At 39.9% G+C, this 24784-nt stretch overlaps 1 protein-coding gene across 2 annotated transcripts; it reads left to right on the forward strand.

Moving 5' to 3' along the window:
- The first annotated feature begins 31 nt into the window (after window positions 1-31).
- Window positions 32-24478, forward strand: LOC138977829 (aryl hydrocarbon receptor nuclear translocator homolog). 2 transcript variants are annotated; one of them, XM_070350440.1, is made up of 15 exons: window positions 32-196; window positions 10645-10687; window positions 11607-11681; window positions 12363-12544; window positions 13787-13866; window positions 15542-15634; window positions 15993-16110; window positions 16518-16547; window positions 16881-17081; window positions 17869-18049; window positions 18290-18396; window positions 18833-18983; window positions 19473-19860; window positions 20708-20783; window positions 21194-24478. In XM_070350440.1, the coding sequence occupies exons 1-15, from the start codon at window positions 157-159 to the stop codon at window positions 21364-21366; spliced, it is 1938 nt and encodes a 645-aa protein (XP_070206541.1). In that variant the 5' UTR covers window positions 32-156; the 3' UTR covers window positions 21367-24478. The 2 variants fall into 2 exon arrangements, with proteins under 2 accessions (XP_070206541.1, XP_070206545.1); XM_070350444.1 differs by having other exon boundaries at window positions 12387-12544.
- Window positions 24479-24784: the final 306 nt, after the last annotated feature.

Raw genomic sequence — 24784 nt, forward strand, 5'->3', positions numbered from 1 at the left:
ATTCTTTGATCTCGCCAAGTCTCGTCACTCTTGAGGTATCTTTTGTCTGCCATTGAGGTTCTCACATCCTCCTGTTTACAATTTTTCTGGACAGTTTCCACATAAACAACAACGATTGATCCCAGTTACGGCGTCGATCTCAACCCAGGGCTAGTAATGGCAACGGCCACGTTGTCACCAGGCCCATCGGGATCAGGTATTTACGAAAAGAAACGTGTGGTAATGTGTCTCTTCTTCATTGTTGATGAATAGAAGTACTCTGTTGTCAGTGTGTGGTTGGTGGTTCTCTAACTCAAAGACAAAGTATGCACATGAATTAGTGTAATTTCTGTAAATCTGCTATCTTCACCTCAGCTCCAATAATTACGAAGGTTCAGAATTTTGGTCACATCACAAAGGTCAGTTTTCTGTGGTTATGGTTTTATTGCTTGTAGCTCTAATGCCAGTCAATGAGTAATGGTCTGTAAATGTTATAAAATGTTTGGTGGTTTGGTGTCCACTACTAGACCAGGCTTTTTTTGTCGGCCCGAGGGGAGCATATTGTCTCCTGTTTCATCTTTATCGACTGAGGCCTCCAAACAGGTTTGCCACTTTTGGTTATGTTGAACTTTAGCGTTGTAAATTCAGGAACGGTTTTTCTACTGCAATTTTATCAGCCTCCAAGTCTAATTTACTTTGCAGAACCGGCTCTTGTAAGCATAGTTTTACATTAACAAGTCTTACAGAATGAACTGTACAGATACCTTTCATTTATGTGGGTTTTAGAAGGATAAAACATCTGCACAGCTATTTTTGGAATGAAGGGAGACAACTCTGTCAATATTATGTATGCATTTTCTACACAGGGAGACAACCATGGCAGTCATTTTCCTTGATCAAATGACCAAATTACAATTATAATACTTAATTTTTGAGCTCAGTCCGTCAATTAATTTCACAATAAATATTCTTTGGTTTGACTTTGATTCAAAGAACTTGTTGCAACAATAAGTCAATAATGGCACTGGATTGTGACGTGAGCTCTGAATTTACAAGGCTAAAGTTCAACATTACCACCAGTACCACATTTTTGGGCGCCATCATTATGTTACTGTTAAGTGCATGGTAAACATAACAATAAGTCAGAGGAAGCAATGTTTTTTTAATTATCTAAAGATCCCTTAATATGCAGGTGTAAGGCCTCCTCTTTCATTCAGCCAGATGCGATATTTGTCATTTAATTTTAATGAAACAAATCTAAACTAAAACTTAAAGAAGGCAGGAGATGGACTATGGCCAGATTAATATTGTCCCTGAACCGCTCCAGTAATTCCTCATAAAGAATGATGCATTCCAGGTCACAGGGACATATGATATATATATATATATATATTAGATGATTACCCGCTTCGCCGGGTACCGGCTTCGCCGGAAAGAAGTAGAGCCAAATACCAGGCTGCGCCTGGGACCCAGCTGTGCCGGGTGTACGCCGGCTTCGCCGGCGCACGAAGGAAGGGAGATCTAAAAAGAGTAACGTGCAGTGACCTTCTTAAAATAGTAACGTAGTAACGGGAATATGGATTGACGCCACACGAAGGAAGGGAGATCTAAAAATAGTAACGTGCAGTGACCTTCTAAAAATAGTAACGTAGTAACGGGAATATGGATTGACGCCACACGAAGGAAGGGAGATAAACGCGCAAAACAAAACACTGGAGAAGATAAGGAAGAGTTACTGGGAATGGATATAGTGGATCTACAGAAAAACTAAAATCGGTTCAGCGCTGCGCGCTGAGAGCACGTGTTGAAATATCTCATCGATGAGGTTGTGTCCGGGGTGTAGCTGAATACGGTCTCCAAATTTCAAAAAGGTCGACCGAGAACTTTGGCCGTGCATCGCGGACACACACACACACACAAGTCGTATATATGTATAGGTTACAACACGAGTGGTTTTTTATATGGCTTGTATTTCAGTCAAGACCCAGCGGATGAATATCATCGGGAGACACGAGCCTCTGGCGAGTGGCTCTCGATTGATATTCCCGCTGGGTCTTGACTGAAATACAAGCCATATAAAAAACCACGAGTGTTGTAATCTGTATATCCCATTCTACCATCAAACACAAAGTGTAGACTACTAGCGGCACTGTTGCGATCTGTGCAGGGTAAAACTGTTGCCAGCGAGACTTAGCCCTTTTGCAACCTTAAACCAAGTGACCGTCGCTGAAAAAATAAAACGAATGAGTGCATCGATAAGTACGCGGTAACACTACTTTCAGACCATTTAAAAGCTTTAGGTAAAGGTTCATAAGTTGCAAGAAAGTAATGAAGTCGAATAGAAATTAATTTAGTTGAAGCGCACAATTCTTTTGTTTTGCGTTTCAGGTCGGCAGAACGGGCGAAACGGGTTTGGGACCCATTTGGCTTACTCGATTCAGAATTGATTCCACGTTGTTTTTCTCGAACGTGTGTAATTAGGCTTATTGACAGAGAAGCAAATCTTAGGGAACAAATATGTAGGTTTAGATTTAACCATTTGCTCCCTATTTGAAATGTATCTACGTGATAAACTGTTTTGCGAGTGTGTTTGCATGGATGAACTTAAACTGGTATGGGTGGGAAGAAAACGCGACCGACACGTCTGTCACCGCCGATTGATTGCATTTTGAAGGAATATGACTGGATTACGGAAAAATATGTGGACTTACTGCAGAGCCAGGCAAAAGAGTAGACTTGCTCGCAAAACACGTGAAACAGCCGATGTTTGATAGCTGAAGGCGCACACCAAAACACACTACCGACAGATTCTCAAAAGTCGTCTGCTAACGATGCAAGGGGAGGGTACTCGTGTTTTTGTTTTGGTTCGCTAGCATCTGGTTATCTTGTAAGTTGAATGTTCGTTTTTTTCGACCTGCATTGCTTTCATAATGAAAGAAACTTTTGCTTATTGCATCTCATACATCAGATCAGTTCTGAGATTCATTTTTGCGTGCAACTGATATGGTTTTCTGAGCCGTGCAATACGATTTTAGAACTTCATACAAATGTGTCACATTGTTCGGCGCGAGGTCAAAGGTCGGTAGGAAAGTAGTCCTTTGCCCAAATCGGAATCTGCACTATCATATATTTTTTGGAGTCTATGATCTATTTATTGAGCTATAAAAATACAACATATATACCCATACTGAAGTAACAGAGACAAAGAAGGGAGGTCATGGGATATAGATATATATATTCGGCCTTGTAAATTTTAAGTTTCATCCGAATAACTCATGAAAACGTGGAATGCGATTGTGTTTCTGACATGTATGCACATATTTGAACAGGAACGTATGACTTCTACTTTTTTTAAACCCAACACGTTTTATTTTACTTTGTACCTGAATTTTTTTCGTACTGCAAAAGTGACAGATAGTATTAGTAGATACTGCTCATTTCAGGCACCTATGTTTTAGAACGCCACGCATGCTTTTCTCCCAGTCTGAAATGATGCACAAAGTTGCCTTCTTATTTGGGAGTTTGGATAGTGTTTAGCATACATATTTTCCTTTTAACTTGTGTTTCAAACTGTTTGTTGTGCATATTATTACGATTTCAGAGCTTGATTAAAAATCGGAGTGGCTCGGGATCTGGCAGTCACCAGTATCTTACCAAAATAGACCTTCCTATTTTTCATCTATCTGTCATATTGCCTTCTTAGCTCAGTCGGTAGCGTAATGCGTTAGAGATCATGAGTTCGCAGATCTGAGCCTTGCCATTGCCGGCGTCTTTTTTAAAATTTTATCATTTACATTTTTAATTTTTTTTAATCTTTTTAACTTATTTCCCCCCTCTTAACATTCCTTACTTTTACTTTGCTCTATTCTTTGTTTCAAAGCATTTCGGTGATCGAACTGAGATTGCAACAACACAGCAGCTTATGAGTCACTCAGTGATTCAGCATTGCCCGGATCACTGAATTCGTGCGCGAACCAAGCACCGTGTATAACTGGTCTGGAGGCTAGACTGAAGCAGCATTAGTTAAAACAAAATGCAGTAAATAAATACTTAACATGGAAACAAAACAAAATCTCTGACACCTGCGAACGAACCGCATCTCTCGCTCATCAGTGACCGTGCTGTTGCCGAAATACACGTCTTTCTGAATCCAAAACTGATCATTATCAATCTTTCTCCACAGCTCTTTGAATTGAACAGCGATTAGATTTAGAAACTCCTACACAAACACAAAATCATGATTTACAGGGTGAGCAGCCATGTGACTCATGAGTGCCGGTTCCCGAGCCTGGGGGCTTGAGAACTGACTCGCCGGTGCTTGAGCCCCCAGGCTCAGGAACCGACTCGCCGGACCTCCAGCCACGACCATTATAAAATGACCATGAGCTGTCTGGGTATTTGATTGCATCAGGTCTTGGAAATTGTGAAAATGGAGAGATATTTAAAATTAAAGGTATTTTGAACACAGATGAGCGATAGCAAAGCGATTTCCTTCACTTTATTACTGACACTTGTTAATGTTAGTGACTCGATGTTCGAGTCAGTCAAGGCTTTCCTCCTTTAGTCGATGTGCTGATGGAAACAAATCTGACCGTCTTTGATGTTTTGGGTCTGTAGTATTTAGCAGTCAAAAGACCACTTTTCCTGGTTTCTCTGCAAAGGGTGCGAAAACATTTGTTCCCATTGCAAACTTGTGGGGAACAATCAGGCTACCATGAAGTGCTGAACGGAGTATGGACATCAGTGACAATCCAACATGGATGTAGCCTTGGCAGTATCTAATATTAAGCCACAGCCATTATCTGTTGACTATCAATGGAGTATTATGATCCAAATATGAAGCAGGTGCTATGCGGTTTGCATGATCAGATGTTACATGTATTAGCTCGTTTTAGACAGTTTGATTCAAATATAAATATTTTGGTGGTCATAACTTAAATTTAAAAAAATTCATGAAAAAATTAATTCTTCATTTTTATCTCTCTTTTTTCCCCTATAGTTTTAACACAGTAAGGCCAAAAACAAAAATAGGTGTGGTTACGGTAACATAGTCTAAAAAAATAGGGTAGGAAGGTAGGCAATCACTTTTTTTTTTTTGGTTACTTTTTTTTTCTAATGTGTACAAACTAATGTGTAAACCTACTTGACAGGGAAATAAGTGTGCGACTCGGGCGCTTTCGCTTTCATTGCATTTTCTGCACTCGTTTTCTTGTGTGTGTGTTTTTGTTGTTGTGGCAAATGTAATAAAAAGTTATAGGGTCGGCCCCTAAGAATAGGGTAGGTCGGGTTACGGTAACCACACCTTTTTTTTTTTTAGGCCTAATAAACAGGAAAAGATACATCTGTTGATTGGGATACAACGACATACAGAGACGTGTTTGCACTAAGTAGAGATGTGTAGTGAGAAATCTTTCCTGGTAAGAACCCACTTTTAAACTGTGACAAGGTGATATTAGATAATTTCACCAACAGAGAAGCATGGGATGAGGAAGATACACACAATATTAAATTTGCACAGGTAAAGTTGATATGTCGGTCGTGAAACTTCTGAGTTCTGACTCCTACTCAGTTTCTTTCTTCAAGTTCATTTTCAATTGTGTTGTACTTTATAACATAATTTGACAATTCAGTTTAATTAAAGTGCAGAATTAAATGTGTTGTACTTTTGGTAACTCCACTTTAATAAAACATTATTTCAATCAAACGGTACACAGTGAAGTAACTAATAATGATAATAACAACAGCTCGTAATTAGCACAAAGCACAGAAATCTGTGCTCCATGGTTTACACATTATTATTAATTAACTATGAATAGAAATAGATTGTAAAAAAAACAACCAAGGATTTTATTTTGGAAATTGGATTAGTAAATGCACTAAGCCAACACACACAGGCACATGAAATTAATCGTGGCAGGACCAGAATGTCTTAACTTGATTTTGAATGCACACACTTGTTTGTGTGTGGTGTGTGCCTGTGTGTTTTTTCTTAGCCCCACCTTCTTTTATTTTGACCCCACTGAGTCATTAGATGACTGATGTATGCTATGCAAAATTCCTCAGTGGTAATGGTATAGTTGGACAATATTCTGTAGCATTCCAGACCTAAGCCTCTCAATTCCAGTTTAATTGTATGATCATTTCATCAACCGCTTTACATTTTTATGTGTAAGACATGAAATGAGTTTCCTTTTTCCTTAGTTGTACATGTACATGTATACGTTCACCTTTTTCTTTTGGTCGGTTTTGGGAAAAAACGAGTAAGGGATACTTATAATTCAAAGAAGTACAATACATCCAGTACAACTATATTTTCTTGTATAAACCTAGTGCAAAATGTAAATCTGTATTAATCTTAATGGTTCAGCATGTGTAAAAAAATAAAGTAAAACACACACACTAATAATAATAATAATAATAATAATAATAAAACATTCTTCTACAGCGCTGTTCACCACCAAATGACAGTCTCATGGCGCTTTACATTGGACATTAAAATTCAACATTTTACATATATAAAAAGGTACCTCGTAAGAAATAAAATACAAGCATTAATAACTTACATTTCATAGACAACGACCACTTACATAAGATAATCTAGAAAAATGTTTTAAAAAGATGAAAAATACATAAGATAAGTAATAGACACATAGTTACACATAAAAAGTCTGACATCTAAATGACCACATGCACAGCAAAATACTTGTAAATTAAATCATGCTGTTACAATCATGGTTAAACTGCAATCGTTCTATGTACTCCTGTGCTAGTTCAACACCACAAGCTAGTACACATGTATCACCATCATCGAAACTTGGAAAGTGGTCCATTAACATCTGAATTGTAATGGCAAAGTCCCAGAATGTTATTCATATAATACATACCACAAAAGGCGAGTTGTATATGATAATCGAAATCATTTGCATTTCTTCTTATGTACATTTATGATTTGACCCTTGGCTTTTCTTTCAGTAATTTGTGTAAAAATGAGCGTTCCAGAAGTTGTTACTGAAGTGAAACATGGAATACATGTAAGAATGTGTGTATGAATCAATGTAGAGTAAACACAAAGTATTTTTTCTCGGGTTTAATGACAAAAAGCAGTTCTCCCGGGGAACCATGAGAAGTGTAATACTTCGTCAGGTTTACGCGGCTAAGTTTAGCCGTCACAGGGAAATACTTTTGATCTTTGAAAAGGAATGGGTGCAGATAAACGATATATTGCTTTCAAGCGCCTGTTGAAAAAATTTGCTCTTTGAGTGTGCTTGTGGCAGGGGAGGAAAAGAGAGAAAGCAAGTGTGTGGAGGAATCAATATTTCAGCCTCACGATGTCACGATTTATAGTCAATTATTTGTCGCTGCTGCAATTTGCTCTCTCAATTCTCGACATGTAAAGCTGTCATTTGACCACTCTACACTGCCATCTTCCTGTGATTAACACTTGATTAGAACTTATCTCTGTAAACGACACTTGGTTTTTTGCTTTGTCTTGGCCTGTCTTTTGGTGAACCTTGTCGTGAAGAGTTGCTGTAGCTTGTGTTTTTACTGTTGGTCTCTTAGTTATGGAGTCATAGGACGAGGAGATTATTTTCTTTCTGAAATTTCATTTCAAACAATTCTTTTTTTTTATAAATTAGAATTAATCGGGAGAAAAGAAAGAGTACCTAAATTGAGAAAAGTAGCATTTGCTGTGAGGAAATCAAGTGCAAAATGTTTTGGAATGCCAGTCATATGGGGATGGATTATTTCCAAGAAGGTAAGGCTGATCTCCATGTTCATTTTCTCGGGATTGATTTGAAATGTGTACTAAACGTCAATTAAGTCTTAATGAATGATTATTTCATCCTCTTTGGTATAAAATGTGGAGTTTTTTTTAATTATTTAGTCATTTCAGATCTGCGCTTGTGCAATACATTGTACTTTGTATTCCTGCATTTGTAAATTTGGTGTGTTAAATTGTGTCAATGGAAAACAACATTGGATGATAATTAGTAGGTAGAGGAGGCAGACGAAAGCATTCATTGTAGGTGGAAATATTATGTGGTGTTTTGGCTCGGCCTGGAAACTGAATATTCTTTTTACAGTGGAACCTCCCATTAAAGACCTCCAAAATCTGAGGTCTTATAAAGGAGGGATTCTTAAAATGAGGGTAATTTTACAGAGGTTAAGACCAGAAACTGAGAAAGTCTGAAAAAGCAAGGTCTTAAAAGGGAGGGATTCTTACATTCGGGGATCTTAGCAATGTGTTTCTGATTGAGCTGCTTTTTCCGGTACCCCCCTCCCCCCTGGGGACAAAATGTGTTGACAAAGGATGTTAATAGATCGGAAACACACTGTACAGTTATTCTGGTAAATCTGGATTTGATCTGCACAACATCCAACACCTTCAAACATCCTCTACATGTACTACGTAACAAGTATCACAACAGCGGTAGAATAAGCGTAACAGTCACGTCACATTCACATCAAGGATGTTATTAATATATACATGTATGCCTGGTCAAGATCTTGCAAAACACATTGTTTTGAAGAGGTTTTTGATAAATAAGTGAGTTCCTTATGCAAGACTCGGGTATTGGAGTACACTTAAGTCTGTAGATGTGAAATAAAGAAATTGATTGTCAAATAAAAAAAGATTAAAAAAATAATATTCACTAAAAAGTAAAAGAGACAGGTATGATATGGTTTTTTAATATCAACTGCAGTAGCAAAAAAAATACACAAACACCTTGTTTCAGAATCTCCAATGCTTGCTCACAGTCTATAACTCTAAGTGCTCAATTGACTTGAAACAGCTGCTTCACACTGTTATTTTAACCATTTGTGTTGTAGTCACTGGTGGATTTTTATTTAGCTAAAAGCAAAAGCAACTCTCTAAGTAGGGTACTGAGATTCCACTTAGCCTGGGTATGACTGTTAGAAAACTGATCCCTGGTTTCCTGAACTGGTCATGCCTTCATCCCTCAGTGCTGGTCAGTTCGCCATTAAAGGTACCATCCTTCTCGTGTAAGCGATTATAAAATTGCACCACCACAGATCTGTCCAGCCTGTTGTGTGTGATACAGGGACAATCTTCACCCTGGCTGGTAATTTGTGCAGAGTGGTTTTTTTTTATGAATTAAATTAATTTTGTAAATGACACCAATGTTAACTCCCGCAGTGGGGCACTGCGGTTATGAAATTAAAAGCCCCTCCTGTTTTTGGAACCGCAGGAGCTTTCTAGTTTGCTGTTAGGTAGATTTTTGGTTCCTCTTTCCTGTCATGCTCTCTTTTTCTTCATGAATTCTTTTCTTTTTTCTGCCTTCTTGCTCATTCACCTGTATTTTTTCCAAAAATCTCTTCTCTTGCCGCTTGTCTCGCGATTCATGTATAGTTTAATCTGTTAGTGTTCTGATGTAAGTCCAGCAGTAGATAGGTTAAGCCTATTTTAACATACTGGAAACTGGTAATCTTCCAGTAGGTATTAATTTAGTTTTACTAAAGCCTGCTGGGACACAAGTAATGGGTTAGTGCATTTGTAAACAGGAATCGCTTGACAAGTGGCCCCCTTCATCCCCCCCTTCCTCGTCCTGATATGGCTCTGCGTAGTCGGCTGGACGTTAAGCAACAAATAAACAAACAAACAAACAAACCAATGTTAACTTGTGAAATTAATTCAGAAAGGACTGCACAGGAAGCAGCCAGGCTGTGAATTTTTGGTGTGTGTCCAACTCCAATAGACCCTATCGGTATTTCATGCTCTCGTGATCTCTCGCACACTTCAGAGCATAGCAAAGCATGTGGTACGGTGATCTTGCACGAGCTGCACAAGCCAAGGTTCGAAGTTCTCGTGGTGTTCAAAGCGTAACAAAGAGCGTGTCTCGCGAGAGGTGCTCAGATACCGAAAAGGTCTATTAGAAGATGGCTCTTATCCCATGTACTGTAAAAGCTTGGGCAGATCTGTGGTGGTGCACATGATTGCTGACACAAGAAGGCTAGCACCTTTAAAACCACAGCAAGGCATGCTAAATACGTTACAGTCTTGTGGAACTTTGTCATTGTTTTCATCATTATTGTCACTGTTATTGTTATTATGCTGGGCAGGTTGGCAGTTGATGACTTTGTTCAGTTCTGGCCCCACCCCAGTAACCCCAGGCCTTTTCTTTCTAGTTAAGCACATCCACGGTTTACTGGCCTGCTGAAAATCAGAAGCTCTTGCATTTGAATGAGATGCATTAATACAACACGAAAAAATTATGACCCTGCTCTTTTCTTTTACAAATTGCAATCATTTGTGCTTTAACAATGAGATGTTTGCACAGAAAAACTAGGAAATACTGTACGAGGGAGAATGGCTTCAACAGTGTTGTCATATTGAGTTTAATGCTGATTAGTTTTCTTGGCTGGCAGGTGGCTCTGTAAAAATTAAACATGTGCTGGCTGTTTGCTGTGAAGTGCCACAGGCACCTGGAGTTGACTTAATCATAATGTACTCATGTTTGACTGCATGCAGACAGTCTGTATGGTGAACTTATTACTCATTTAGTGTCAGTTAATCAAGTTCTTAATGAAAAAGTTGGAAAAGTACATCTGGCAGGTTTTGTTCTGTATGATAAAATTCTGCGACAGGTCTTGGGAGATTTTTTGGAATGTTTTGTAATGTTTCTGTTATATCTTTGGTTGCAGGCACACCAGATGGAAAATCTAGGAAGCGGAAAACAGGGAGAGAGTAAGTTAAGTTTTAATTTCTTCTGCAGATTTTATTAACTTTCCACTTTAGCCATGATTATCATCTTTTGCTACAATTGTACTGAAATGCACATTTCACCACAAACTAGTTTTAGACAGTTTTGGATATAGACTAGTTGAGTAGTTCATACTAGTGGATTACATCATTTAAGCAAAAAGCTCTGGATTCAGTCAGCTAAAAATGGCATTTTGTTACATTCTTGTTGAAATGGAAATTATGCATGGATTAGCTTAGTCTCAACAAACTGATAATAAGCAAATTAAAAGTGAAAGAGTAGCCACATTAAATAAAAAGTTCAGCTGTGAAGACAGTGACTGTGTGCAAGACTGAGGGTGATTTTTTATTGCTACAGTCAAACCTGCCCTAGATGGTGACCATCTTGATAACGACCACCTGCCCATTACGACTACCCCAAAGGATCCTGATGAGTTTCTTTGGCATTTAATTCACATTTCCATAACCACCTGTCTGTAAGGACACCTTTTTGTTGGTACCTAGAGTGATTTTTCTACCGGCACGGTTGGCCTAGTGGTAAGGCGTCCGCCCCGTGATCGGGAGGTCGTGGGTTCGAACCCCGGCCGGGTCATACCTAAGACTTTAAAATTGGCAATCTAGTGGCTGCTCCGCCTGGCGTCTGGCATTATGGGGTTAGTGCTAGGACTGGTTGGTCCGGTGTCAGAATAATGTGACTGGGTGAGACATGAAGCCTGTGCTGCGACTTCTGTCTTGTGTGTGGCGCACGTTATATGTCAAAGCAGCACTGCCCTGATATGGCCCTTCGTCGTCGGCTGGGCGTTAAGCAAACAAACAAAAGTGATTTTTCTAGACAGGTTTGACTGTACCATTCTGCTGTTGTTGTCTCATGCCTGAAACCATCTGTTTTATTTACATTTTAAAGGTCTGACGATGAAGACAGCCAGGGAGGATCTTACGGACCCGGTAATGAGACAGCTGACAAAGAACGGTTTGCCAGGTGAGCAGCACTGGATTCTTATACTCTAAATCTGTGTATTTATACTCTGACTCTCCTATAGTACTTATTTTGCCCTGCAGAATGTGTAGATTACACTAGATCTAGCTTTACTCATTGCAGGCTAGGACAGATTACTCGGAACAGGGCAGCGCAGTTTTACAATCAAGACAAGAATTTTTAAAGAGATTGTTGTTTTGTTTTGTCACCTTTTCTGCTAGTTCTACTGTTATATTTTCACTTTTTGTCATCAGGGGGATGGAGTACACATGCCTTTAATAGAATATGTCATTCGTGACATATTTTCTCCTTTTTTTGTACGGTTCTATGAACTAGATACAGATTAAAACTAACATTTATTGTGATTCGCATAGTGGACAAGTAAACTTACACTGCACAGTGTATGTTTAAAAAAAAAAAGTCCTTTCAACTGATATGGCTATGCAGGACCGACTGTAAAACTCTGAGAGAATTAGGTCCGTAAAAGTGTAGGGAGTTTTGAAGTAGGGAGGCCATGAACAGACAATCTGAAAAATCCAGTTCTTAAAAGGAGTGAAGTCTTAACTGGGGGGGGGGGGGGGGGGGTATTCCACTGTATTGTGTTTTGTTATGATGCTATTTGTGTTACTAACTGCATGCCATGACTTACGTGGTGCTCGCCCTGTGCTATCTGTGTCTCACCAGTCAAGCGGCCTTGCTGTGTTACAGAGAGAGCCACTGCGAGATTGAGCGGCGCCGGCGTAACAAGATGACTGCCTACATCAACGAACTCTGCGACATGGTTCCGACCTGCAGCACTCTCGCCCGAAAACCCGACAAGCTGACCATTCTCAGAATGGCTGTCTCACACATGAAGAGTCTGCGAGGTAAGGAATTAATGTGTGTTTTTTGTGGGTAGGGAGAGTGGTTGCAAAAAGTGGCAAGCCGATCATTCTGAGAATAGTTGTGTTGCAAATGAAGAGTCTTCAAGCTAAGGGATAAACTGTATATGTGTGGGTAGAATGGGTAAAATAAATCCAATCTGATCAGTATGAAAATGGCTGTGTTGCACATGAAGAGTTTTTGAGGTAAGGGGTAAAACTAAAAGCCATCAGGCTGACGATCTTGATCATGTGGGTCTTTGTGTTGACAGTCTGTTTTTGTCTGTCTGTGTGTCCATCTGTCAAATCGGTATGTTTGTGTGTTTGGAATACATGGTTACTGTGCAAACTTTTTAAAGCGGGTATATGAATAGGACCAAGAATGAGTTGTCACTCTGGATAATAATGTGCTAGACAGATTTTCAAGAGTGCTGTCAGTGTCACATTCCTGTGATTGCTGGATACAGAGAACTTTGTGTTTTACCAAGTGCTTTGGATGAAGGCAGTTTAAACAAAAAAAGTGACAGCATCTACTTTAGGACAGGGTAGATCTTGTGTCAGCCTAATGGCTTTTATCCCTTACCTCAAAGACTCTTTGTGTGCAACACAGCCATTTTCAGAATGATCAGATGTGTTTTTTTCCACCAGTTCTACCCACACATACACACAGTTTGTTCTTTACCTTGCAGACTCTTCATATGCAACACAGCAATTCTCAAAATGGTTGGCTTGTCAGGTTTTCTAACCACTTCTCCTACCCACACAAAACACACACGATCCACCTTCACTGTTGAGTTTAGCATCTACTTGCATTTTCAGTAAAACAAAACAAAAAAATAAAACAAGTTTACATACTGAAACTTCGCGTGACGTCTAACCCTCTTACGCCATAATGTGACGTCTTCAAATGTTAAAGTTTCTACCACAGACGCACACACGCACAGACAAAGTTACGATCGCATAGGCTACACTTGTGTGAGCCAAAAACAAGTATCTTGCAAGCGAGTTTTGTCAACATTTATGGATGACTTCATTATTTGTACCATAAGTGTGTGTCTATCTGTCTGCTTAAAAGACCACTGGGTCGACATACTGTAAATGTAACGTTTTGTTTTGTTATAAATTAAACGTTCCAATTGATTGTGAGCATTTCTGTGAGAATACACCAAGGCAGCAAGATCCAACAAGAAATGACTATAGGTGTAAAATGATACTAATGAATGTTATTACATTTTGGAGTGTGTTTAGGTACAGGTAATACAAACAGCGATGGCACCTACAGACCCTCCTTCCTTACCGACCAGGAGCTGAAACATCTCATACTGGAGGTATGTATTTCTAAGGCTTTTCGTTTGCATAACTGCGTTGATTACTTGATACAGAATCTTCTTTTGCAACAACACTTGCCCGTCAAAACATTTGCTCTCTCTCTCTCTCTCTCTCTCTCTCTCTCTCTCTCTCTCTCTCTCTCTCTCTCTCTCTCTCTCTCTCTCTCTCTCTCTCTCTCTCTCTCTCTCTCTCTCTCTCTCTCTCTCTCTCTCTCTCTCTCTCTCTCTCTCTCTCTCTCTCTCTCTCGTTTTTTTGCTTTTTGTATACATTTTGTTTCCTTTTGTGACATAGGCAGAAGGCCTAGCTTATGACGGCTTACTAGTGCCAAAACCTAGGGTTACCATTACTGTTAATTACTAATTTTCAATTTTGCCTCGTTTTCGGTCACAGTAGTCGGACTTTCAGAGTCCGCACTGAGAAGCTACAACGTCCGTCAAACATCACTCTCACACAATTTCTGAAATATTTTTGAATAGAAGGCCTTATCGAGCAAGTTATCCGACGTGAAGATGCATGTCACAGTTTTCTGCAATAGCGCTTTCCTTTAATGTTGTTTTGGGTATCTTAGAAAAGAATAATCGACCCCGAAAACTTTCGAATCGAAGCTGCTTATAGCAGACAGACTTTTGATCGGCTGTGGTCTCACACTTTCACATATATTTTTCAATATAATTCCTTATTCGACAAGTTGTCGGGCAGACAGCTGTACCTCATATTTATTTCCACTAAAAGTACTACACTCATACATCTGCTTTGTAGTGTATTAGTGAAGGACAATCGATCCGAAAATGTTCGAATCGAGAGAGGAAAAACTGATGGCGTCTGGCCGGCCGTGTGCTGAAGGTCCGACCACTAGCAGATGGCTCTGTTCGCGGTCTAGACTCACACACTTTCACAAATATCTTTCGATAGAATTCGTTATTCAACACTTGAAGTTATCAGACAGACAGCTGTATGTCACGGTTATCTACACATGCGCTCAGCTCTTATTGTTAAATTGCATTGGATTAAAGAACTATGGACCAGAAAAGTATCGAATCGAAGGATGTTTTGCTCTGGCTGGTGTAACAGTCGCGCATGCGCATTGAACCTCCACAGTCACGAGGCACATGAAAATTAGTAATTAACGCGTGAAAATGACTAATTTTTAGTTTTGGCACTAGTAAGCCGTCAGGAGGCGAGCCAAAGCTAAAAATTAGACATTAACACTTGAAAATGAGTAATTATGATGTGAAAATGAGTAATTTTCACGTCATAATTGTAATTTTCTCGTGAAAATTAGTAACTTTCACGTGTTAATTACTAATTTTTAGTTTTGGCGCTAGTAAGCCGTCATACTAGCTCAATAAAACCTTCGTTTGTTTGCTCTCTCTCTCTCTCTCTCTCTCTCTCTCTCTCTCTCTCTCTCTCTCTCTCTCTCTCTCTCTCTCTCTCTCTCTCTCTCTCTCTCTCTCTCTCTCTCTCTCTCTCTCTTTCTTACACAGCACTTGGGGTTTTTTTTTTTTTCTTATCATCTCTCTCTTTCTTCAGACACACAAACACACACTAGGATGTTGACAGTTTCATGGTTGTGATGCAGCACAATAGAGACATGTTACATGATTCCCATTTTTTGACAAAAGGCGGGACAAAAGTAGTACATGTATCTTCATGATTTGATTTTTGTTGTTGCAGGCTGCTGATGGTTTCCTGTTTGTGGTTCAGTGCGACACCGGGCGCCTTATATACGTGTCAGACTCCATCACACCAGTGCTTAATCAGAGTCAGGTATCAATACATTGTTTACTTTGGTTGAGTGGTTGGGTTGATTGGCTGGTCTTAATTTCTCCTCTGTTATATGTAGTTTGTAGTTAATAGTATTGCAAGGCGCTTAGAACTATTGTTAGATTTACACTATGAAAATATACTTATTATTATTATTTATGGCCCAAATATTTTGGTAAGATGTCTGATTTAGTGGAATTGTGTTAGTTTTTCTGTTGTGACTGTAGTTGGCTTTTCTCTCTCACAAGGCATTAGTACTACGTGTTTGATATTTTGTGTAAGCTTGTGTCTTAGTGTCTTCTGACTTGCTTAAAAGGAGGGTTCCAGTGTAGACTCATGAGTGATGGCATTTTGTTTTCAGAATGACCTGTTCAGCACGACCTTGTATGACCTTGTTCACCAAGACGATGTGGAGAAAGTCAGAGACCAACTTTCTACCAGCGAGTCCCAGAACACAGGCCGTATCCTAGACCTCAAAAGTATGTGATCTTTTCATGCTCAAATTTTCATTAACTCTTATTTCACAGGCTGTTTGGCATAAGTAAAAGAAAATTAAACATTTAAGTCAAATACTAGTGAGCTTGCTGTGTAGATATCCATGGAGAGAGAACGAACGTACAAACTTTACTTTATAAGGATAAAGGTTTAAGGCACAGTGTCTCGTCTAACTAACAACCTGTCATCAAACAAGTATAAAACATTTAGTATTTAATATTCACAAAAGAATCAGAGAAAGCAAGAGACTCTGTATGTGTGTGTGTGTGTGTGTGTGTGTGTTTTCCAGATGGTCCGTGTGTCTGTTTTGGTGTGTATGGCATTAGCTGTTTTCACAATTTTTTCCTTAATCAGTGTGTTTTTTAACAATTTTTCCCCCCTTGTTTTCCAGCTGGTACAGTGAAGAAAGAGGGGCACCAGTGTAAGTATATGATCAGTACATGATTTTTTTTCAAGTTACCATTATATTATGTAGAAGATGAAGTCCCTCTGTTTTATTTTTTACTTGAATTTGCTATGCAATATAAATGTACATTGTTTGAGACATTCAAGCTTCTATAGCCGCATGTAACAGTTTCCTGCAATATAGCCATCATTGCAAAAAGACAGGTTAACCCACAAGATGCCATTCATCAGGTAGTTTCCTACCATCACACAATTCAGTGTTTGAAACAGTTCAGCATTCATTGATTATCCAGCCTCATCAGTGTCTGTAAGTTCTCCAGGTTCATGAAACCCATCTCTTCTCCTCCAGCCTCAATACGACTGTGCATGGGGTCTCGTCGGGGCTTTATCTGTCGCATGCGGATGGGGAACTCGCACCCGGACCCCATGACTGCCAACCACACGGTTCGAATCCGCCAGCGAAACACCCTGGGACCAGCGCCTGACGGAAACCACTACGCCGTAGTGCATGTTACAGGCTACATCAAGAACTGGCCTCCTGGTAACAAAGGTAGGACTGATGGTTATATGCTGTGTTGTTCCCAGACTGAGAGGGCAATAGGTTGGATCTGGACTGAAAATATGTATAGGTCCAAATGTACTGTCTATAAAAATTGTTCCAAGACACACACATGCACACAAGCATGCACACACATACACGTGCACACACACACACACGCACACGCACACATAAACAAATATGCACACACTCAAACACACACAATCCCTTAAAAAAATGTGTTTGTGTTTGTTTGATCAGAAAATTATGATCAGAACTTATTTTATGCACGCACACATGTATTTTAGCCAGAAATTGGATGCTGTGCAGCATAAAGTTCAAGGTCCAAAGTTATCAGGCAGTTTTTTACAGGATGATTATTTGTGCGACAGCTATTATTCAATTTAAGAAAAGCACAAAAGCGCATCCTGGTTGTGTGTTGATTGTGTTTTTGTTGTGTGTGTGTGTGTTTTGGGTGACGTGGATGAAATGCACCAGGTCATAAGATACACAATGTATATTCAGAGCAAGAGATCGAATAAAACATTTGATTAAGTTCCAAAATATATTTGTGAGTATGTACAGGTCCAAAAAATATTTGTGAGTAATAATTAAAACCAGTTAGACAGGCAAAACAGACGTAAGAAAAAGAAGTCAGTTCAGTGAGGACAACCAGTCCGGCTAAGGCGACTGACCGATTGACGATTTCATTTCTGTTATTTTTAAAATAAAACCCAGTAAAATACGGAATTTTCCGGTTGATGCAAACATTGGTTAAAACTGTCATTGCACTGTGCAGCCGGCGTCCAGCTGGAGCGTCAGGAGGGGGATGAGAACAGCAGCAGCTGTTGCCTGGTGGCCATCGGCCGCCTACAGGTCACCAACACCCCCAACTGCAGCGACCTCATGGGGCCCAACGCCACCTCCGAGTTCATCTCGCGACACAGCGTCGACGGAAAGTTTACCTTCGTTGACCAGAGGTCAGTGAAAAGAAGTTGATGTATGATGCTGTGATTATTGTGGCATGACCTGAGAAATGTGTTTTGTTCGTGTTGTGGTTTTGGTTCAGGGGAAACTGCCAGAGGGGTTTCTTTTATTTGACTTGAGATAATTGATTATGAATCAACGCATACAGTATGTGCCTTACTTTCCTAGTTTATTTGTAATCTTTTTGTTTAAGAGTGCTGTATTGAAGATCTTCCGCAATGTGTGTGATTCAGGGTGACGTCAGTGTTGGGGTACCAGCCCCAGGAGTTGCTGGGCAAAGTGGCCTTTGACTACTACCACCCGGAGGACCAGAACCACATGAAGGACACCTTTGACCAAGGTCAGTAGAGCCGCATCTGCCAATTCAATGTTTCATCTCAAAAGCTTTATTACCTTAGTCTCCCGATATAGCCCTGCATGAGGCTCATTGAACGAATCTCAAATGTTAAATCTTCTTTCAGTATGTGCCGTCTCTTTATGGGGCTAAATGCAAAAATACTCAAGGATGGTGGCAGTTGGGCCATATGATCTTGAAAAGTCTTGGGAAAAACAGATGGTGAGTTGTGTGCATGAAAAAGAGAGAGAGAGAGAGCAGCTCCTCGGGTTAGAGATTAAAGCGGTGCTGTTAACTGAGCTTTGAGTGGACAAACCTGGATGAACAGGTAACCGTAGCATGTATTTTCCTTCAATAATTGTTCACATGATGTTAAAGTTGCCTGAAAGCACTAAAAGATAGCGAAGACGTACATGACACAATGACATCTCTGTGTGTGCAGTGCTGAAGCTGAAGGGTCAAGTGATGTCCATCATGTATCGGTTCCGAGCGTCCAACCGAGACTGGGTGTGGCTGAGAACGTCTGCGTTTAGCTTTCAGAACCCCTACACTGATGAAGTGGAGTACATTGTCTGTACCAACACCTCCGCCAAGTTAGTTTTTTGCAGTCAAACCGCTCATTGTTAGTGTTCATTTGTTCTAACAGGCATGAGAATGTTCAGCAGGTTGTCAGATTTCCAGTACGTTCAAAGCTCCAGAGATCATTCTTGAAATCCCCAGGGGGAGGGGGCTTGTTTTTAAACTTTCCTACAAATTCATGAAATTATGCCTGCTGAACATTTGTGAAAGTTTGACAGTCTTGCTTATGAATGTATGTCTGTGTCTACGTGTTTGAACTGTGTGTGTAACCCGAGAGTCAGAGAGAGTAGTTTTTCATAATTCAGTGTAACTGTAAGCTCCTTTTATTTTCATTCATTCATAACATTGAAACAGGAAAATATTTTAGAACACAGCGTAAACATATGATCTGAACTGTTCACATGTACAATCATTTAGAAAACAGCATTAAAATATTTTCCAAAATGTTCACAGGTACAACCATTCAGAACACAGTGTTAACATATTTTCTGAACTGTTGACAGGAACTCCCAGCAGGGGCAAGTACCAGGCATGCCAGACCAGGCACCGGATGTAGTGCCCTCCCTTAGCTCGTACCCCAGTGCGGCCACGGCCCGGCCCATGCAGACATCTGATCATATGTCGCTGGGCGGCCACGCTGCAAAGAACGACTACCGTGACACGGCTGGCTACACCAGCGACCTCTACCACATGGGTAATCGCAGTCTTGCGCAAGACATGTACCCTGCCTACAATCAGACAGCCACTATCAAGTACCCGTCCCACACCAGCCCCTCGGCTATGGGTCTCAGTCAGCAGTCGCCGGCACCCGCCATGGCTTCTCTGGGTCTTCGACGCTCCCCTGCTGCCCAGACTTCAGCCCCCGCAGGATGGGGGCCGCAAGCTGGATATGTGCGTAATGATGAGAGTGTGGGGTGGCTGTGTTCCTAATGATGAGAGTGTTGGGTGGCTGTGTGCGTAATGATGTAAGTGTTGGGTGGCTGTGTGCGTAATGATGTGAGTGTTGGGTGGCTGTGTGCGTAATGATGTGAGTGTTGGGTGGCTGTATGCGTAATGATGTGAGTGTTGGGTGGCTGTGTGCGTAATGATGTGAGTGTTGGGTGGCTGTGTGCGTAATGATGTGAGTGTTGGGTGGCTGTGTGCGTAATGATGTGAGTGTTGGGTGGCTGTGTTCGTAGTGATGTGAGTGTTGGGTGGCTGTGTGCGTAATGATGTGAGTGTTGTGTGGCTGTGTGCGTAGTGATGTGAGTGTTGGGTGGCTGTGTGCGTAATGATGCGAGTGTTGGGTGGCTGTGTGCGTAATGATGTGAGTGTTGGGTGGCTGTGTGCGTAATGATGTGAGTGTTGGGTGGCTGTGTTCGTAGTGATGTGAGTGTTGGGTGGCTGTGTGCGTAATGATGCGAGTGTTGGGTGGCTGTGTGCGTAATGATGTGAGTGTTGGGTGGCTGTGTGCATAATGATGCGAGTGTTGGGTGGCTGTGTGCGTAATGATGAGTGTTGGGTGGCTGTGTGCGTAGTGATATGAGTGTTGGATGGCTGTGTGCGTAGTGATGTGAGTGTTGGGTGGCTGTGTGCGTAGTGATGTGAGTGTTGGGTGGCTGTGTGTGTAATGATGTGCGTGTTGGGTGGCTGTGTGCGTAATGATGCGAGTGTTGGGTGGCTGTGTGCGTAGTGATATGAGTTTTGATGAACAGTGAACATTTCTTGTCTTTTCAATAATTGTTCCTATCCATTGCAGGGAGGTGGTGAGTTTGGGGGGTCAACAGGCGGACATGGACACTACAGCCACATCAGCCCCAACACGTCTTCTCCTGGTCAGTTCACTCTGCTGGTGGATTTGGGTTTTTACTACAGTGTTTTGATTTGTCACAAGTTTATTCACAAACTAGCTCAATCTTTTCATAAAAGGAAGTAAGAGACATGAAGGAAATATGCGTTAGTCGAAAAATGTTCAGGTCATTTGATTTCCAGCAGTTGTTATGTATCTTAGTCCATTCGTGGCCCATTTGTTTTCCTTCAAGATTGTGAAAGCTGCCTGACCTACATTGAGGCCGAGACATTTTCAACCACAGTTTGTACATTCTGAGTAAAAACAATTTGCATATAACTACAAAGCTTTCATTTGATTATCACAGACTGTGAAGGTCACTAAGATTCGTTAACTTAACCCTAGCTTTTTTCAGAAGATGGCAAGTTACATACTTTACGAACGTGTACGTTGCAGGAGGGGCAGGGCTGTGGACCCAGTGGCAGCAAGGTCAAGGTGACGGGAGCGCCCAGCAGCAAGTTCAAGGTCAGCAGCAGACAGAAGAGTTCAGCGACATGTTTGGCATGCTGAGCCAACCGACGCAAGAGTTCAACGACCTTTCTGGCATGTTCAACAACTTCACTGAATAGCACGCCTACAAGCATGGCCATCCACGCATGGAAGAGAGTTTCAGATACTTGGATGCATGTTGGTCCTCTTGGCAGAATAGCACTTCATAACAGTATGGAGGTCAGGGCGGATGTGCAAGAAAAAATTACCAACTGGTTGGGAATCAGCCACTAAATAATCTGTTGAAATTGCAAACAAAATCAGAATTTTAACCAATGGGAATTTGTGGCTTATTTCCACCCAGTTGGTAACTTTCTCGTTTACATCGGCCCAGGTGTCACCTTCAGCCTGGCAGAGAGGCTAGCCTTGTTGTGCTAGTGCTTGTGAGTGCGTGTTTTCCCCTGCTGGTTCTTCAGGAGGTCTGGTTTAAGCGCTCACTGTGTGAATGAACAGCGAGAGATTAGTGACCGACACCAATATGATCTTGGGTTGTCTCTGCAAACAGCATTTTGTCTGGTTTCTCAGATTGTGTTGTTATTACACTTTTTAAAGACAAGCATTACATTCTTCACAGGAAATGAACAGTTTTTGATTGGTCTTATGTGTAGAAAGAGGTAGAGTTTGGACGAGAGTAAGAGATGAGATTTGAAAACAGTTTTTGTTTTAAACTGAATAAGTTTTTTGGTGTGTGAATCATTTTTGTGCAGTTTGTTCTGACTACAAAAAGTCACAAAAGCATGCAGAATTTGCTGCAGCGGTTGCTGACATTTGTGTCACTGTTAATGACAGAGATCTGGTTCAATTGACTGAATCACTATAATCCAGAAGTTTTGTTGATGCAGACATAATGAAGTAATCTTTCATTGTTTGATTTTCTTTTTGTTTATGATGTTTACATTTGGTTTGGTTTCTGGACGATGGGGGTGGGGGTAAGCAATATGTTTGTATAGTTTTCTGGTCAAGTGATTAGTGCAAGCTGATTTATGTATTGTGTGACGTTTCATGTTTAATCAGCGATTCATTATCTGTGAATTGATTGTTTGGTATGGCTTTGAAACCTCAGGTGGAGAAAATTATGGGAAAAATTAAGTAATCATTTAACTTAGAAATGAGTAAAATTCACTCTGCATTTTTGTGAATGTTGGTAAAATTTAAAAAATCGAGATATATGAGAGGTTGGAATCATGTATAATAATCCTTGTTATAGATATCTAGTCAAAACAGAGGCTTTTGATACATCCTGTTATTGCCATAATCTAACATCCCACAGGGGAACATTTGGTTTGATAAATTCAACACATTTTTCATGTTTTGCACAACTTGGTATATGCACATCATACTCACCTTTGCACTATATTTATATTGAAAAGGACATTGCAAAATAGTTACTATATTAGTGAATATAATGCATTCAAAAGATAGAGCGTGAGATTGTTTTACTGATTTAAGTATCAAGAGGGGGAAAAGCTATGCTGCTTAAAATTTGTTTTTGAGTAATAGATGTTTTTGTTTTTGATGGAAAATGTATAGTATTCAATTTAGAGGCTTCTGAAAGCAAAGTATAAAACAACTGCCTAATGTGAAATGTAGTGTACTACTAACTTTTAACACCACAGCACAGTTTGAACAAATGTATCCACCAAACTAAGCCTTTTGCATTACAGGGAACTAAATTTGCTTGTTTGAAAAGCAAAACAAAAAGAACCAAAAGTAGTCGTTTGAGATTTTATTCTGGTCATGTAAGTTTAAAAATCATGTGATTGTTTTTAGTGAATTTGTATAAAGTTTTGTAATTTCTGTTTATTTTAAAGACTTTTTTCCTTCTAGAGTACAAATAATTAGCGTTGGTGCCTTAGGTGTAATTGAAAACTTGTGAAAAAGTGACAGTGCTTCACTGTAGGTAACTTCGTTTTGCAAAGTATATGTACAACTTGTGTAAAAGAAATGTTTGCGTTGAAAGAGTTTGGAAGTGCCATTTTTGACAGTAGAAAATCAAGCTTTTTTTTTATACTTTTTTTTTTTTATATGTACTTAACATAAAAGATATGATTTCTTATGATTTTTTTTCTCTTGTTATTTTATGTGTAGTTTGTGTATCGTAATTTGAGAAAGTAAAGAAGGGAACAGGTATGTGTGTGTTTTTTAAGTGTGTGTGTGTGTGTGAGCTGTTACCTACACAACTTCTAAAATATAGGTGTGTTTTTATAGTGACTAGTATATTATCAGCAAATGAAACTCATGATAAAAAAGAGAGTCTTAAGTATCATTTGCAGAGGCACAGCTTTAATTAATTCCTTCATGTGATGTTGAAACTGAAACGTCTGACTGATTCTGCCGTTTTTGTGCAAAATGTTACCCACATAACGCGCACAGTTTCCGTTTTGTTCTGTACAAATGTCCATCATATAATTATTGTTTCATAATCTCTGTGTATTGTTGGGTGTGTGTTGTTTGTGTGGTTTTGTTTCTAATTCCAAATAAATACATCAGCAGCATATCAAAAAGTAAAGGGTACTGCACAAGAAGGGAAGATATTATGATTCTTGCAACCATGATTTTGAATTAGCTTTGATCTTTTTGGGAGTCACTTTTGTCTGGTTCCAGGGCATATCTTTTTGAAGTTCTGACACATTTTCTTGCAATATCCCTAAGTTTGAATGTAAGTGGAACCCCTGCTCATCGCTGAGCTTCAACCGAAAGAAATGAGTACTTGTTTTTAAGTCACAGGTTTTCTCCTCCTATTATTAAGTCAGGACAGGGAGATGGAGGGAAAGGTACAGGGGAACCCCCCTTTTAAGACCCCCCCCAATTTAAGACTCCCTCCTTTTGAAGACATGATTTTCTCAGTTTTTTAGAGGTACTAAAAGGCGAGTTCCTGTGTACATGAATTTAAAGAGGGGTGCACTCATTAAAAAGAAATTAACAACAATGTTAATGACTGACAAAAAAATGCTCAGATTCGGATCCTTCCAGTTTGGTTTTGGCTGTAATGATTTCTTTGACTACTCGGATCTGAAGATAGTACATGTAATACTTTCATGAGTGTATTTTATAAACCCTCACAGTTCAACCACCTCATGGATCAGAATTAAAAGCAGTGACATAGAATCAGATAAACTCCTGAATATATTGGTCACAACTCTTGAAGGCAACTATTTTCCATGGAAGACTTCAGTGTGTGAAGTGTAGTCTTAAGAAAGCATTCACAGATGTGTTGTCTTATCTCTCTTGTTTTGTGGTTTGTCAGTTTTTATTTGATGTGAAACAGTGTATTGTGATTCTGTGCATAAGGAGAAAGAAAAAAGTATGATTACATTGGTGGACTTGTGTGTAATGTAGGTGCACAGTATATATTGTAATGATATGGAATAAACATGAAGATAATGTAAAATGATGCCCACTTTCCTTACTGCTGTGTGTGTGTGTGTGTGTGTGTGTGTGTGTGATTCAGATTATATGTCCACTTTGATCCCAGATGGTCCCCTGGAGGCCGCTTTG

This window comes from Littorina saxatilis, linkage group LG1 (assembly GCF_037325665.1).
Source record: "Littorina saxatilis isolate snail1 linkage group LG1, US_GU_Lsax_2.0, whole genome shotgun sequence".
Classification (NCBI taxonomy): domain Eukaryota; kingdom Metazoa; phylum Mollusca; class Gastropoda; order Littorinimorpha; family Littorinidae; genus Littorina; species Littorina saxatilis.